Source organism: Cydia fagiglandana, chromosome 5 (genome assembly GCF_963556715.1).
Source record: "Cydia fagiglandana chromosome 5, ilCydFagi1.1, whole genome shotgun sequence".
Classification (NCBI taxonomy): domain Eukaryota; kingdom Metazoa; phylum Arthropoda; class Insecta; order Lepidoptera; family Tortricidae; genus Cydia; species Cydia fagiglandana.
In genome coordinates, this window is record NC_085936.1 from 13063883 (window position 1) to 13080804 (window position 16922).

Here is a 16922-nt window from a genome sequence, read left to right on the forward strand (position 1 = left end):
GTCTTTAACCGATGGCGTTTCCCCTGACTTGTTAAAATGCGCAATAATTAAACCCATACTAAAACCGCGAGGTTTGGAAACTGAGCCAAGTCAATACCGCCCAATTGCACTTCTGCCCACCATTTCAAAGTTATTTGAAAAAGCTATGGTAAACCGCGTGTATAATTTCTTTGAAAAATATGGGATATTAGATAAAAATCAGTTTGGATTCAGAAAAAAACACTCCACCGTATTAGCCGTTTACCACTATATTCAAGAAATTCTTAGTCACATAAATAACAAAAACTACGCCATTGGATTACTTCTGGATATGTCAAAAGCCTATGACCGCGTATCACATGATATTCTGTTGCGAAAATTATATGGCATGGGGATCAGAGGTAACGCATATAGATGGTTTCAAACATATCTACAAAACCGGCAGCAGTGTGTACAAATCAACTGGTACTATACAAACTCGGGAGAGACAAAAACCGTAACCTCAAAAATGCGACATATAACATGTTCAATCCCCCAGGGAAGTGTAACTGGTTGTCTCCTATTCCTCGCTTATATAAACGACTTGCCCAAAATACTAAACATAAACACTAAATGCGTGATGTTTGCTGACGACGTGTCCATACTCATAAGTAGTGATAGTAGCACAGAATGTAACGAGCGCTTGTCAGAAGTATCAAAAACAGTTTGCGAATGGCTAGTAAACCATAATTTAGAAATAAATATAAGCAAAACTAAAATAATACAATTTAAACCCACACAAAAAGCCGCATTAGAAATGACATTACAGATAAATAATACAATTATTGAAGAAGTAGCTGAATTTAAATTATTAGGAATAACAATTGATTCAAGTATAAATTGGAAATATCATATTCAATCCATCAAGAGTAAATTGAGTAGCTTTATATATGCACTAAGTGTTCTCAAGGCCAATACAAATCAGAAAACCGCGTTATCAGCCTATTTTGCCTTCGCCCATGCATGGCTCCAATATGGTGTAATATTATGGAGAGCCAGCACTGATGTACACCAGTTACTCATATTACAAAAGAAATGCATCCGCATTCTATCAAATACTCGGGTACCAGATAGCTGTGTTCCACATTTCATTAAACTTGAAATCCTTACGTTACCCTCTATTTATATTCTAGAAGCAGCTCTATTTGTTAGGAAGAACATGAATTTATTTAAACAAAAAGTAATAAAATCACAGAGACGAAATAAATTAAACCAGCTAGAATTACCAATTTCAACATTAGCAATGTTCAGAAATGGTCCGTATTACCGATGTATACTAATAGCGAATAAAATACCAGACGTAATAAAAAACGAAACCAAAGATGAATTGTTCAAACGAAAACTTAAAGATCTGTTAATTAAAAGGTGCTATTACTCTGTTGAGGAATTTTTAAATGATACAACCTTATCGAACTAAAAATATAGGTACATATTAATGTAAATGTTATAATAAAATGTATCATCCTCAAATAAAATGTATCATTTTCTTTTACACTCAATTGATAAGCAATGAATAAATATTTTTAATTTATTATTAATTATACAACATAAATGTTTTTAATTAATTTATTTTATTGTCGATGTTAAATTTAACCACTTGTAAACTAGTCAAACCGAAAACTATTTTTAATAAATTTTAATTTTCTTAATAATTTTCCACTACAAAATCGTGTCATGTTGCATGCCATATAAAAATTAGGTTAAATTTACTGTAGTATTAAGTTTTAGTTAAGTACTTACATTGCTATGTACCCTAACAGGGTTCATGTGAACACTAGCTGTAAAATGCTCTTTGTAAGACCTTATGTAACACATGATTATAAATGCAATAAATGAATTATGAATTATGAATTAAGATTTGACCCGTACAAACATATTTACATACATACTTACATTAGGTATATTGCTAAGTTAATAAAAAGCTTGTAAAAAAGAAAAGGGTATATGAATGAAACGCTGACTCAAAAAACGGCATTTGTTGAATCATTTTAACTTATTAATAAATTTGCTGGACTACGCTACGGGGACATACATAACTTTCTGAGAATGAAGAGGAAGGTATTTGATGAATTATTAGAAATGCTACTGAGTACCCATGGCATGGCTATTAACCACACGAGCGCACACGGCGCGTCCTCCAAGCGAAATGGCCTAGTGCGGTCGGCGACGGGCGGCCACACGGTTCCGGACCGACCGCTCAGACCGCGGTCGCTGGCGCGCGCTCGCATGCCAAGGGCGTCCGGAGGTCAAACGAAATTTTGTTGGTAACAACTGTCTACACGGTCCGGGACAGACCAAGGCCACGCGGTCTGGGGGCTTGTCGGCGACCGTGTAGCAAGCCTTTAACATTGCAACATTGAGATAGGTAAATTAAGTGCCCCAACACACGAGCGCTTTATTAACGCGCGTTAAATAAGCGCTTGAATCTGTCCGCACTCGAAATTGGATTTAACGACCAAGGCTTAAAGTCGAAAATCCAACAACGCTTGATAAAAAGCGCCACCACTGTCGATGTCGTATCCATTTGTGTCATTCAAACGCTTTTTTAACGCGCGTTGAAAAAGCTATCGTGCGAATGGGGGCTTAGCGGAACCAAAAGGACCTCCAAAGGAAAAGGAAGAAACCTCTTCAGCCTCGACCGAAGCCAGCTACGTTGTTTTTACTCCATCCTCTGCCGCCTACCAGAATTTCTACAGTCCACTCTCCGCGCCCCCCCCCCCCCCCCCCCCCTGCGCACCCCGCTGCGACGTATAGGGCCTTTCTATTCGTTGGTTATTCGGCTTTACTTTGAACTTAATACGCTTTGGTTAAGTTTTAGTAAACTAAAAAGATAAAGATTTTCATTTTGCATAAGTTCAATCAATATATATATAACATTTTATGGCGAATATCAACCCCAGCGGCTCGCTGTGGCTCCACAAGCCATGCCCATTTGCCCAAGGGACCTACCTACCGCTAACCACGTTCGACGTGTTGCCTCTCTGTCCCACTTATGTGTTTGAGTGACAGAGAAGCAATACTTCGACTATACTTCGACTGTGACCCGGACATGGTCCGAGGTAGTCCCTCAAGCCGCCATAGCCGTCCGTACTGGGACCAGTGTAGCCACATAAATAAATTAAACATTTTAGTGAAATAAAATTGATTGAATATTTTATTATTTTAAATTAAAATTCAATAAATTTTCTTCTAAAAATACTACTGAATATTATTATTTTGGTTTGGGAAACCCTTCGTAAATCATAAAAATAAATTTGTGCGAAAAACAAATGTTACGTTCTATAACTGAATATCTATATGTATGGTATTCATTTGTTGAAAATGGAGACGTGAAGGAAGGCTTTTTGTCGGAAAACTCTGATTTCATGTTAGCGGTTGTGGGGATATCCATGTGAGTACAAGCATTTTGATATGTGCATAGTTTTCGGCGACTCATAAAACGTAAGACTTCTTTGTTAAAATACCATTCAAACTTGTGTTAGCTTTGAAATTCAAGGGAGAGACTATCGGTAGGTATAGTTCATGGTTTTACCATGCTCGATACAAGTATCAGGTATGTCATAGTTTAACAAGTAATTATATCGTATCTAATGTATTGTTTCAATGAATTCATTAAAAAGCCTTCGGGGTTCTAGGTAATAGGTGTGTAATAAATAACATGCCATGCCTATGTCAGTACCTATATAGTAGGTACCTACCACTACATGTCACGTTCGTTGGTCGGTATTATTCGCTAATACTGCCAAGTATTGAAATAACAGTTTTTTTATATAAAAATTCATTTTCGCGAATATACAACTTATTTGAATCACAATTATTACCTGTGTTACTTACTTATAAATTACTTTGATTTGTCATAGATTTCAATATGGCTGGGACTAAAATAAACACGAAGGCACGAAAAGATGATAGGAGCAAAGGAAATAAAACTTTAAATACCAATACTGAAGACACTGAAGATCACGACTTCTCTTTGCTAAGAAAACCTGTATTAACCAGTATCACAGGATTTGCTCAAGCAAAGAAAATATTTGATTTTGCCACAGAGGAAGTGAGTATTAATTAATGTTCATATTATTTTGTTACCTGAATTTATTAGCCATAGTAATTTATATTTTGTCATTGATCTACTTAAACCTTTATGTGCATTTTTCAGCTAAAGAGTCTTCTAGCCAATGAATGTGATTTACTATATGAGTGCAAAGTATGTCGCAATATATTCCGAAGTTTGGCGAATTTCATATCTCACAAACGTGTTTACTGTAAAGAGAAATTTAACTCATCAGTTCACAGTCATTTTGCCAAAAATTATTCAGCTGTAAGTAGCTTAAATTATTGTTTCAATCGAGGTTACTTTTTAGTGCACATCTTAAATAATTAAAAAACACCATGTATATTCCTGAAAGCCACAAAGTGTATCATGAGATCTCCCTATTCAACGTCTGCTTGATATTAGGATATAACTATTCTAACAACACTAATTAACACACACTAGAAAATTCAATTACTTATGATTTAAATTATGTCTCCACAAAAAATTATATAGATAGGTACTCATGCACAACACAGATCAAGTCTGATCGCTTATTAATGTACCTAGGTAATGTAGCATGTTGTTATTTTTCAGGCAAATGAAATGTTAAAAATAAAGCAGATGGAAGAAGCTTACCAAGATTCCTTGAAAGTTACCGACTTGGTGTCCAATGAGAATGAAGACCGGATTCCTCTTACAAAAGACTTGACCGGAATAATGGAAAAACTTACAAAAATCAAGGGCAAATACAATTTTGACGAACAGCAAGTAACATTACAGAAAATACCAAACAGTTCTGTAGCAGTCTTTCAGAGTCATTGTGAAGAGAACAAATATGACAATATGCTTGCTCAAGTATGTATAATATTGTTTGATTTTTAGGACACAAGGTTGTCCTTATCAAACTCGCTTGTAAAAATATTTACTAGGTACATAAGAAACATAATTAAGTTAGGTATATTTTTTATAGTTAAACTATAAATAGTTTTCAATCTGAATCTTGAGTTTTGCACAATACTTTAACATAATGTATGTAAATTTAAGGTCCAGGAAATAAACAACATGATATCACGAGACAACGCAGTCCTGCAACGTGACGGGTCATTCAATGTGCAAAGTTCACAGAATGCTGACAAGACCGAAGACTCGGACAATGTCATACAAATTAGTGATGACGAGGACAGTGACGAGGACGGCGTGCCGAAATGCAAGATATGTATGTTACAATATCAGTTATATACCTATTACCTGTATTACTAAATGTGCTGATGTGTTGTTTATGATGCACTATGACATAACATAAAGTAGCTACCTACATATATACATATTGGATAAATGAATCCTTTGAAATATTTAAATAGGTTCATATCACTTGGTTAAAGAGAGGTGATATGACAGAGGGAAAATAAAGTTGGTAAGACTTAGTTGTTGGAGGCAGTCGGTTGTTTTTTATAATTAAGGCCAAGTTAAAGAAAATTTCCAAAAAGTTAGGGAGGGTAGGTAAAGCTACCCGTTATTGGCACTCTTCACTTCAAATCAAATGAATATAAAAATTGTACATAGTAAGAAGTTTTTTGGGTGTTAAGGGATTACCCTACTTGATTGATGAGGGCCTATAGTAAAATAAGAAAGCATACCTATAGTTCGTTTTTTTTAGCATTAGAAATTAGGTAAACAATCTTGATGTGTCTTCTAATTGAAAAACACATTTTAAAAATAAGTTACGGCAAATATGTAACAATTATGAATCTAATACGATCATTTATATTCTTCTGCTTTCATAAGTAATAGTTTTTGAATTTTAAAAAGCGTTTTTCAATTAAGACATGTCAAGATCGCTTACCTTCTTGCAAGTTCTTTCTAATGCTAAAAAAAACGAACTATACCTACCTACTGTGATTGATGATACTAAATATTTATTGATTGTTTATCCAGGCGACATGCAGTTCTCTACGCAGAAGACCCTGAAGTTCCACATGAAGTACAAGCACCTGGAGAGCCGGCTGGTGTTCCCGTGTCCTGATTGTCTTGAGATATTCTCCACCTCCTGGAGCGTTTACCGGCATCTTTTCAAAGTGCACAGGTAATTTTATAGATATAATGTAATAAATTACCCTATACACAGTGGCTAAAAAATAACTGCATTCCCGTTGCTAGGGAGGTTTTGGGCAACTTTTACTATGGGACCCTTGAGACCAACCCCGAAAACTTATAAAAAACAAATTACCCTCCCATAGAAAATGGACCAGCCAAAATGAGCAGCCGCAAACCTCGTAACTCTTCCCGAGGAGTTACAAGGTTTGCTACTTTAGGTATTGTTGGCTAAGGTAGCAGTTACTAATTTTCTTGAAACGGACTTACGAGGTTTGCGACTTTAGCCGACACATAATCAATGAATCTCAATTTTTCTAGGAAATCGGCAGCACAGATCAGAAGGCTGAGAGATGCCATCCAAGGAAAAGCTTTTAGGATGAACAACCCTCCAGCTTTTTATGAGAAAAAGAAGAATTCCAAACCGATTACACCGCAAAAGATCTCTGAAGAAGAGAGATTAGATCAGGAGAATCAGGTAAAAAAAGTTACAATGAAAATCGCACGCAAACAATATTATTCGTTCTTATTAGACAGTTAAGCCCTAGCGAGTAGCATTTCTTTGCCGGTGAATATTTTCGCGTTGCTGTGTCCTTTCGAAACAATTTTACTTTCCTCATAGTCGAAATAAAAAGTGAGGGTACCCTTCACTGTGCTCAATGTCAATTAATACACCCTCGAACTATGTATTGGCAACGAGCAATAAATACATTCGGGTGCAATGGGTCATTCTTAACTAGATAACAAGCTATTACTTCCGATGTGGGCGACGGTCTTATGTGTATCAAGGTAAAGGCACAGAATAAATAATAGTACTAGGTGTAGAAGACTCACTATCTAACAAAACGCGTCTGTTACGATCAGGGCAGATATGGCCGCCAGGTGGCGACAGCGGCACTTACCTATGGCTAGCCACCAAAATTGGTGTGGAACGGATTTACTTGTAGCTACCTGTTGCAAAGCGATGAAATCGCGGAGTGAGCCACGCCCGGTAAAGGCTCACTTTCAAAGCAATGTATCTAATAAATCCAATATGAAAACAGGCATGGATGGACAACATGGAGGGCGACGGCGAGCTGCCGCGCTGCGGCGGCTGCGGGCGCACGTTCGAGCGGCGCGCCGCGCTCGCCGCGCACACGCACACCTGCCAGCCGCGCTGCCGGGCGCTGGCCCGCCGGCCCGACGCCAAGCGCATCGAGATACAGATCCGCAAGGACTACCACAAGGGGCCCACCGGCAACCCGCTCAAGGACACGGGTGAGTCGAGCGGAACCCGACTGTGAGGGTTCATTTAGACTGCCTGCGAACTCGCATGCGATTTTAGTTACATTGCGGACTGTTGGTCCAGTCCGATTCAACCGACCGATCAAAACCAGCAATGTAATGAAACTCTTATGCGAGTTCTCGCATCGTCTAAATAGGGCTTAAATGTGGAGCGGTTGATTCTCGTTCGGGCACCGCGCGGTCCTTGTTGCACAGTGTCAGAATGATTAGTATGCAAATTTTATATGTAATGTAATAATAATAAGACACTATATCCCTTGCTTCTAAGTTAAATTGTCTTAAATAAATGGGCTTCGGCCCAACGCACGCCTCCCAAAAGTCCGGGACCCCATGGTCCCGAGATATGGAAAACACTATAAAAGCTTAAGATACAAGTACCTAACGATGTAGTCGATGTTATGTAGTGGCATGGTGTTGTTTTCCTAATATCAGGGATTTTTAGGGCGTGGATTTTCGCTTTGATAATAATATTATAAATTATTGTTTACTTTCAGAAAACAAACAAACCGACGAGGAAGTTCAAAATTTGGCCAAAGCCCCGGAGAAAGACGCGGAACCTACTGAGAAAACTCCTCTTCCGGATGAAAAGAATGTTGAAACAGAGGAAAAAGCCACTGACCCAATGCCCAACCCGATTGTGAAAAACAGTCAACCCGAAATTATACCTACGCAAAAGAAGCCAGAAGTTCGCGGTAATGTACTAGAAGAAGCCACTATGGATATAATCGATGACAGATCTAGTGACAGCATAGATTCCCCTGAAAAAATAGTCAAACCTCAAACGGAAAAGAAAACCAAGCTCAGACTTCCATTTGCGCATCAAGCCGAAAAAAGTAACCTAGCCGCTTTCAAGCAAAGATTGCGAGCTGATGTGGATATGGAAAAGCTTCTCTGCAAGAAATGTGACACAAAGAACACGCGAGTCCAAGAACTACACGAGCACATGGCCGGGCACTACAAATGGATGCGCTACGCTTGCAAACTGTGTAACTTCAAGAACTATGACTTCGAAAAACTGCCCGAGCATGTCAAAGTTGTTCATAAACTGAAAGGCGATTCAGACTTCTATTTCAGTACAGTGAAGGCGCTCGATGGTCCAGAAGCTACAGAGCTGGCAGAGCCGGTTGAGGAGAGCGATGTGAACGAGGAGAGTTCGGAGTCGCGGCGGCCGAGCCGGTGCTCGAGCGACTCCAGCCGGCTGTCGGACGACAGCTCCTCGAGCAGCGCGCGCGAGGTGGGCGCCAGGAAGCGGAAGATGTACCACAATAGGAGTGGCGGCAAGAAGAGGAAGGAGAATGGTATGTTCATAGATTTTACTTTTACATATTGTATAAGGCCGCGGACTAAACGCACGCGGCCGGCGGCGCGGCAAGCGGGGCAGCCACCGCCGCCGCTGGCGACTAAAACGGGTCAAAGTCTATATATTTAGATTGAGTCGCGCGAACCACGGATTGCGACGCGTAGCGCGGGACCGCAGCTGCTGCCCCGCTTGGCTGCTACCTTTTACCTATATTTCGTTTTTTTAGCATTAGAAATAAGGTAAACAATCTTGATGACACATCAATTTTAATTGAAGAACACGTTTCAAAAATAAGTTACGGCAAATATGTAACAATTATGAACCTAATACGATCATTTATATTCTTCTGCTTTCATAACTAATAGTTTTTGATTTTTAAAAAGCATTTTTCAATTAAAAGACATGTCAAGATGTCTTACCTTCTTACAAGTTCTTTCTAATGATAAAAAAACGAACTACCTATAATTATAAATATAACAAGTCCCCCGCCGCGTCTGTCTGTTTGTGTGTTTGTTTGTGATAAACTCAAAACAACTGAACTGATTTTTATCCGGTTTTCACCTATCAATAGAGTGATACTTGAGGAAGTTTAGGTCGCGGTTTAGGCTAGGGGGCGGGTGGGTCGCTAGTGACTAATATGACGCTTTTAGAAAAGTAAGATTGGATTTCTTATTACTAATTTCTGTTCCAACATCGGTATTGTAACTTATACTTAATACCTAAAATGTTGTTTGCAGGTGAACCAGACAATATCAAGGAGGATGCTACAGACAGTACAAATAACATCGAGGGTAGGGAATCACCGTCAAATGTTAAACCGTTTGAAGAAAATTCATCTGACATAGACGACCTTGAAGAGAAACTCGCAAAGCAAGCCAACAAAGGGCAATCTTCTTCCTACGTATCGCGGAGACCTGTTCGTAAGAAGACTAAACCAAAGAATGAAGACTTTGAATACGATTTGTCTAACCTCTTGAAAATGGAAGCACAAGGTTACAGGGAATCTCAGATTGTCACACCAGTAAAGCCTATACAAACCAAGAAAAAGCTACTACAAGAACTACAAAGTAGTTACGATAATATAAATAAAGAACATGTTGGTGCTTTAGCGTTGCTCTCAAAGAAAGCAGTTGATAGGGCTGCAGCTGAATTGAAAACTACTAACTTCGGCCCTCCCACCTTCAATGTTCAAAAGGAGCTTAGACTCCCCAATATATTTGCCAGACCCATGGTACCTAAAGGGACAAGAGGAGACAAAATTTCGCCGAGAAAGGACATAACGGAAGACACAGTGAAAGATGGTCCATGCTTAAATAAAATGCCGAAAATACAGGACACTTTTTCTGTTAAAGATTTAAAAAGTAACAAGATAGTTGAAGAGTTGACAAATAACAGCAAAGCAGATCCTAAATCATCCACAAGCATACCTAACGACAAAGCTAACATTGATAATGAACAACCTGTTAACTCTGAACAAAATGAAAGCGTAAAAGCAGTCAATATTCCCTCAGTGAACATTCCTATAAAATTCCGCCGACAAAGTTTGGAAGTAATGAAGAATCCTATTATAAACAAAAACATTTCAGACTTCTCCAAAGCAGGAATGAAAACTAAAATTCTCCTCATAAAACCTATCAATAGGAACAAAGACGGAGTTTCTGTTAATACTCCACTGAAGTTTCAAACGATAAAATTAAAGGAGCCAAATAAGGGTACAACTTCCAATGAAGAAAATTCAAATGACCAAATAGTTGTGGTAAAGGTTCCTAAAGTTGAACGAAGTGTTTCACGGAATGTATCTGATAACAATGTGAACAATAACAAAATAGTAGTCCAAGCTGTAAGGCCAGAATCTGTGAGTGATGCAGAAGCTAAAATAGTCACGGACGCAGCAAGCTGCCCTGCAGGCTCGAGTGAGAATACCACTAAGAAACCTGAAATAAGCTGCGCTGAAACTAATCCTAGTTGTAACAGCAATAGAGTGGATCAAATTAATTCTAACCATAACATTGACATAGTTAGTAGTAATACTCATATTGCTAAATCCCTCTCAGACGGTGCAGACATTTTAGAAACTACTAAAAATATTGAAAAAGATAGTTGTGTTAATCAAGTAAGCAACAATATGCATGAGCCCATGGATATCCAGGAGATAAATAATACTACTCCTAATGCTGTTGTGATATCAGATAATGTTAAGGAAATTAATTCAAACTCAACTTGTAGTGTTGAAGAATCGCCAATAATTCAGAAACCTGATACTGATTTGGTAGGTTTAAGTCATGGATCGTGTACCTCGTCTAATAATGCCATAAGTCTTCAAGAATCTGTAAGTACGGATTCTACAATGTCAAATGACACTCCATCCTAATAATGATTGTGATTAATTTGTTATAATTATATTGTAGCAATAGTGCAACTTAAAATGAGTTTACTTCAAGGAAATTGAATTTTTTAGTTTTACATTATGTATTACGTGTACAGTATCTTTAGTGTGTACCTTGCCTAGTTGTTAATTACAATTATTAAGACCTATATTTGCTTTTTTTCTGAAGTCACTCCTGATACCCGCCACTCCTGGATGTACTAAGAGCAACACCATTTCTTGATCTTTATGTCTATGCAATAAAGTTCACAAATTGTTAGCAATGCGGACGATGGTATAAAAAATACGAGTTAGGTATTGCCTAACTCGTATTTTATGGCTTTCCATCGCACAAAATATTATGCTTCAAGTGGACCTCTGAAATTCCAGCAGAATAGTCCTTATTGCACATGGTCCTTGGGATTGGGGTTTCTAGAATTGTCGTATGAGTGTTATGATTACGATGCCTGTGGACAGCCTGTCAAAAGAAAAGTACCTACATTCAGCGATAAAAGCTTGTACTCGTACCAAAAAATTGCCTTTAATTCTAGAATATCAACGAAATATTTATTATATTGTGATTTTTAGTGAAGTATGCCACTTGTACCTACCGGGTAACGATCCATGTTCTAAAGAATGTGAATAATATACGTAATATTTTGTAAGAAGTAGGTAATTTGAATATTTAAAATTACTTGCTACAGTTTCTACTCCTGTCGCGACGAATGATGGTCCCTAAGATAAGTCCTATGACTACGACACAGTTAAATTTTATATGGAGTAGTTTTTATGTAAAATGTTTGCAGACAGTTTTTGGAAGTTAGCCACATTAATTTATTTAGAAACGTAACATTTAAGTAATAAAATATGCTCTAAGAGTAAAATACATATTGCACCAGTATTTTTTTTAATTAAACCCTAAAAATGAGAGTAAAAAGAACTGTCATAGGGACCAACATTCGACGCGATAGGAGGATTTATAGAACTAAGGAACGGGAGAAATGTGGTTATAAAAAAACATAAGTAGATAATCACTAGGTTTAATAAGAAATACATTACTTCATCATCCATTCACATCAATAACAGTTTAGGTGCTCTTGGCGAGGGTCTCAGCCTTGGCTACAACTTCCTCGATGGGCCCGACCATGTAGAAGGCGACCTCGGGCAGGTGGTCGTACTCGCCCTGCAAGATCTTGGAGAAGCCCTTGATGGTCTCCTCGAGCGGCACCAGCTTGCCGGCGTGGCCAGTGAACACCTCGGCCACCTGGAAGGGCTGCGACAGGAACCTCTGGATCTTGCGCGCGCGCGCCACCGTCAGCTTGTCCTCCTCAGACAACTCGTCCATACCCAGGATGGCGATGATGTCCTGGAGCGACTTGTAGTCCTGCAGGATCTTCTGCACGTCACGGGCGACGTTGTAGTGCTCGGCGCCGATGATGTTGGGGTCCATGATACGCGAGGTGGAGTCGAGAGGGTCCACGGCGGGGTAGATGCCTAGCTCGGCAATGGCACGCGACAGCACAGTCGTGGCGTCCAAGTGAGCGAAGGTGGTGGCCGGGGCGGGATCGGTCAAGTCATCAGCGGGCACGTAGATGGCCTGTACTGAGGTGATGGAGCCCTTCTTGGTGGTGGTGATTCTCTCCTGCATAGTACCCATGTCAGTGGCCAAGGTTGGCTGGTAACCCACAGCAGATGGAATACGACCCAGCAGGGCAGACACTTCAGAACCAGCCTGAGTGAAACGGAAGATGTTGTCAATGAAGAGCAGCACATCCTGACCCTCCTGATCACGGAAGTACTCAGCCACGGTGAGACCAGTAAGGGCGACACGGGCACGGGCGCCTGGGGGCTCGTTCATCTGGCCGTACACCAGCGACACCTTGGAGGTCTTGTCCTTGAGGGAGATGACACCAGACTCAATCATTTCCTGGTACAGATCGTTACCCTCGCGTGTTCGCTCGCCTACGCCGGCGAACACAGAGTAACCACCGTGAGCCTTGGCAACGTTGTTAATCAGCTCCATAATGAGTACGGTCTTGCCGACACCGGCGCCGCCGAACAGGCCGATCTTTCCTCCCTTGGCGTAGGGCGCCAGCAGGTCCACGACCTTGATGCCGGTGACCAGGATCTCTTGCTCCACGCTCATGTCCACGAACTCGGGCGCCTCGGCGTGGATGGCCGCCGTCTTGTCGGTGGGGATGGGGCCGCGCTCGTCGATGGGCTCGCCGATCACGTTCATGATGCGCCCGAGCGTCTCCACGCCCACGGGGATGCGGATGGGTGAACCGCAGTCGTGCACAGGCTGTCCGCGCACCAAACCCTCGGTACCGTCCATGGCGATGGTGCGCACCGTGTTCTCTCCCAAGTGCTGCGCCACCTCCAGCACGAGCCGGGGCTGCCTGTTCTGCACTTCCAGGGCATTGAGGATGGGAGGCAGGTTGTCTTCGAACTGTACGTCTACAACGGCACCGATGACCGCGACCACCTTACCTTGCCCCTTGCCTGCGGCTTTGGCAGCATAATCCCTCTTGTTGACGGCCGAGACAGCAGCAATTTTGCCGCATTCTGTGACGGCCTTTTCGGCAACAGACTTGGCTGCTAAGAAGCCGCTTCCAACCCTACTTACTGCCCCCAACATTTTCGATTATCCGGAGCACTTGGGTGAGGAATAATCGGCGGCCGGAATTATGTAACGTGAACACGACCGATGGCAGAAAATTTCGGTCATAGACAAAAATATAAATCGTTATCTAACACCACCCACTTCCGTCAGACTATGACAAAATAATATAAGCCAAGAACCATTCACTGCAAAAACTGTAATAAATCAGCATATTGACAGTACATTTTGTTCATTTTTCTATTTGCAAGAACTTAAAGTTTGTGTATAGGTACAAGACTTCGATTTCTTTTCCTCAATCTTTGCAAAAAGTATATTTTTTTTGTGAACGCAACTTATAGACAATTAGTAACGTTTTTTTCGGAATTGTCACTGTCAGCTGGGTACTTTGTCAAAATTGACAATGTCAATATGGGATTTGATTCGCATTGGATTTCCTCTGATCAGATAATGTGTTTTTAAATCTAATATTTTTAACATAGCGCCTAAACGTACATAATGTTTAGAAGTCGTATTTTATCCCGAGTTAGTAGAGCTTTTTCCTTTGGATAAATGTCTCCTACACCGTAATATTAGACTTCTAAAATGTGGTATTATACCTTTTCAGGTTCTATGGCAGCAACGTTTTCACATTAAAGATTATGCAAAGCCAGGGCCTGTCATTAGTGTGGTCACCGGGATTTCTCCAGTGAGGCAACAGAATACAGTAGCAGTAGAAGATAGCTATGTAAAGAAATTCATGAAAGCCGTTGGTTGGATGGATCAGTCCAGGACAGTAAGTGTCATGAATATGAAATCCTTTTTTTTTAATAATAGATATAATAAAAAAAAATAGAAAATCGTAGCAAAAAGCTAATATTTTTTGTTCTTCCAGCGTTTAAAACTCACAGGTTATTTTCTCTATGAAAGTGTGCCAGACAAAGTAGCATACTTAGAATGGTTTGAAAATCTCAATCTGCCCGACACCTTCGCCACATGGTTCACAATAACAGAACTGCATGTGTGGCTGCTGCTGGTCCGATACATGGCGGAAGATGTTGTTCCCGGTACAGAAGAGAAGAAGAAATATATCAAAGGGGATGGATCTTTTGTAAGAAACTGTATAATCGAGGCACTGTGGGCCGATGTTGGAAATAGGATTAAGTTGTTGGAGGTAATTATAGTATAACCTCTAATTGCCCAGAGCAAGCCTGCTCTGGAACTGCTCTATCCTGGAATGGAAAGCCTTCCATTCCATCTTTATCATGACAAATTAAAATTGCATTTGCCTTCTTAAGTTTTGATCTGTGGGTGGCTAGAGGATAAAATATTTAATTGATATTTAGGTATAGTACATTTAAAAACAAATATTGGAAATTGACTAAGCACCACAGTAAGGGGTCATCCATTAATTACGTCACACGTTTAGGGGGTGGGAGGGAGTCAAGAAAATGTGACATGTTGTGATATGGGGGAGGGGGGAGTCACAAGCATTGTGACGTCATTTTAACTTCATCACTATTCATCAGTAACCGAAAATTAATTTATATTTTTTTATTCGCTGTACATTTAAATATTGAGGTTTTGGAAGTAGGTAATTTTCGTTCCTAATTGGTTTTGTGTTATAAAAGTGCTAATATTTCGTTTATAAACATATTTTTTTATTAATAAATAATGACAAGTTAGTATTGCCGATTTGTTGAAAACAAAATTGCCTAAAATGTGACGTCACACCAGGTGGGGAGGGATTTGCAAAATGTGACCAAGTGTGACAAGGAGGGGGGGAGGGGTCAAAAAACCTAGAAATTCGTGTGACGTAATTAATGGATGATCCCTAAGCTCAAGAAGGCTTGTGTTGTGGGTAGTCAATCAATGATATGTATAATATATTCTGTCCTGCTAAGTCAAATAGCGCTATCTCAAAAGAAAATTTCTATAACTGAGAATTCCGTTTTCAAAATCACTTGTTTTTGAGATAGCGCTATTTGGCTTAGGAGGGCAGTATTAATATTTTAATACATAGCGAAAACACCCATTACTCAGGAACAAATATCTGCTAAACAAATAAATGTGCTGGAAAATATTTAGACTGAAATGTTAGTTGACTTTATCTTGTAAAAAACATTTCTCTGTTCCTATTTAACACAAATACTATTAAATTAAACATATTCCAGGGAGCAAACCCAGCTATAGCCAGAAAGCAGGTGTCAGAGCTGTCTGAGCAGTTTCAAGCTGCCCTTGTGGGCTACGATGAAGGCCTCTCTGATGACCGTCTGCTAGCTGCCGCTGTCTGGAGGAGGTTCTATTCTATGTCTGAGGACACGCAAGTTGAACATGTTGAGAGGATTGTCCATTTTATTAGACATCAGGTAAACATGTTTTTGCTGTATTTTTTCAATCATTAATTTGATAATATTAGATCATAATAGACTAGATTCAGAAGAGATAATAGCCAGATAATACTTTATAACTATTTTTTATTTTTTTATTATGGGTTCTTTTTGTAATATTTATACCCATTTTTATAGCCGATTGTACTTTCTCTCATTTCAATCGTCATGTCATTCAAGTACTCTTCAAGACCTGCCTTTATAAGGCAGAGAGAATATATTTCCCACCTGATTTTGAACTTTATTTCAAAGTGATAGGGTTCAATTTTGCATAATTCCTGACACCCTTATGCCTTATATATGGTTAAACTTAATATGTTTGTGTTACTTTCACCTGGGTCATCAAATCAGCTCCATGTTAGCGTATTATTGCATTGTAATCGAAATTATGGAAGTTTGCCAAATTTAAATTCAATCAGACAACAAGACTTCTCGTTGTCAAATTCAAATTTATGTTACAAAAATATGGAGTGAAGCTAAATAAACGTGTGTAAAAACGAATACTTAACATTGTTGATAATGCACTCATGCTCACTTAATAATGCAATATTTTTTCCATACTTGGGTCATATTGATAACTCTCAAGTCAAGGTTACTTCATGTCATCTCTTGCCTGTGTTACTGTGAAAGGTAACATACTTGTGTTCTACATAAAACTAACAAGACATTTTCCTTTAATTTCAGTTAAAAGTACTCGACAAAATACCGAGTGAAGACCTGAAGTGGAAACCCGAAATTACCTGGTTAAGTATACTTAAACATTAGTAATAATTTATTGATTTGTTTATAGTCTGTAAAATATGTAGTTATGTATAAATAAAAGGATTGTTATTTAAACTTTA

The 16922-nt window shown here is 39.4% G+C and overlaps 4 protein-coding genes across 6 annotated transcripts in view; 2 read left to right on the plus strand and 2 right to left on the minus strand.

The window, feature by feature from the left end:
* LOC134664543 (juvenile hormone esterase-like) overlaps positions 1-16922 on the minus strand; it is a 178842-nt gene that overhangs the window by 106476 nt on the left and 55444 nt on the right. The window lies entirely within an intron of this gene.
* On the plus strand, positions 3276-11241 carry LOC134664506 (uncharacterized). 3 transcript variants are annotated; one of them, XM_063521188.1, is made up of 10 exons: positions 3276-3409; positions 3879-4069; positions 4175-4336; positions 4646-4906; positions 5096-5267; positions 5987-6134; positions 6464-6620; positions 7186-7399; positions 7921-8724; positions 9464-11240. In XM_063521188.1, exons 2-10 carry the CDS (start codon positions 3887-3889, stop codon positions 11095-11097), a joined length of 3735 nt encoding a protein of 1244 aa, XP_063377258.1. In that variant the 5' UTR covers positions 3276-3409; positions 3879-3886; the 3' UTR covers positions 11098-11240. The 3 variants fall into 3 exon arrangements, with proteins under 3 accessions (XP_063377258.1, XP_063377259.1, XP_063377257.1); XM_063521189.1 differs by having other exon boundaries at positions 3318-3459; XM_063521187.1 differs by lacking the exon at positions 3276-3409 and adding an exon at positions 3423-3571 and having other exon boundaries at positions 9464-11241.
* LOC134664546 (ATP synthase subunit beta, mitochondrial-like) lies at positions 12116-13828 on the minus strand. Its single transcript, XM_063521249.1, has one exon. The coding sequence runs from the start codon at positions 13727-13729 to the stop codon at positions 12179-12181; it is 1551 nt and encodes a 516-aa protein (XP_063377319.1). The 5' UTR covers positions 13730-13828; the 3' UTR covers positions 12116-12178.
* Positions 14122-16922, plus strand: part of LOC134664557 (ubiquinol-cytochrome-c reductase complex assembly factor 1) — a 460862-nt gene continuing 458061 nt past the window's right edge. Inside the window, exons 1-5 of the mRNA XM_063521266.1 lie at positions 14122-14236; positions 14319-14486; positions 14586-14864; positions 15865-16059; positions 16765-16907. Coding sequence (XP_063377336.1) covers positions 14210-14236; positions 14319-14486; positions 14586-14864; positions 15865-16059; positions 16765-16845 — 750 coding nt within the window. The 5' untranslated portion in view covers positions 14122-14209 and the 3' untranslated portion in view covers positions 16846-16907. The remainder of the gene's footprint in view (positions 14237-14318; positions 14487-14585; positions 14865-15864; positions 16060-16764; positions 16908-16922) is intronic.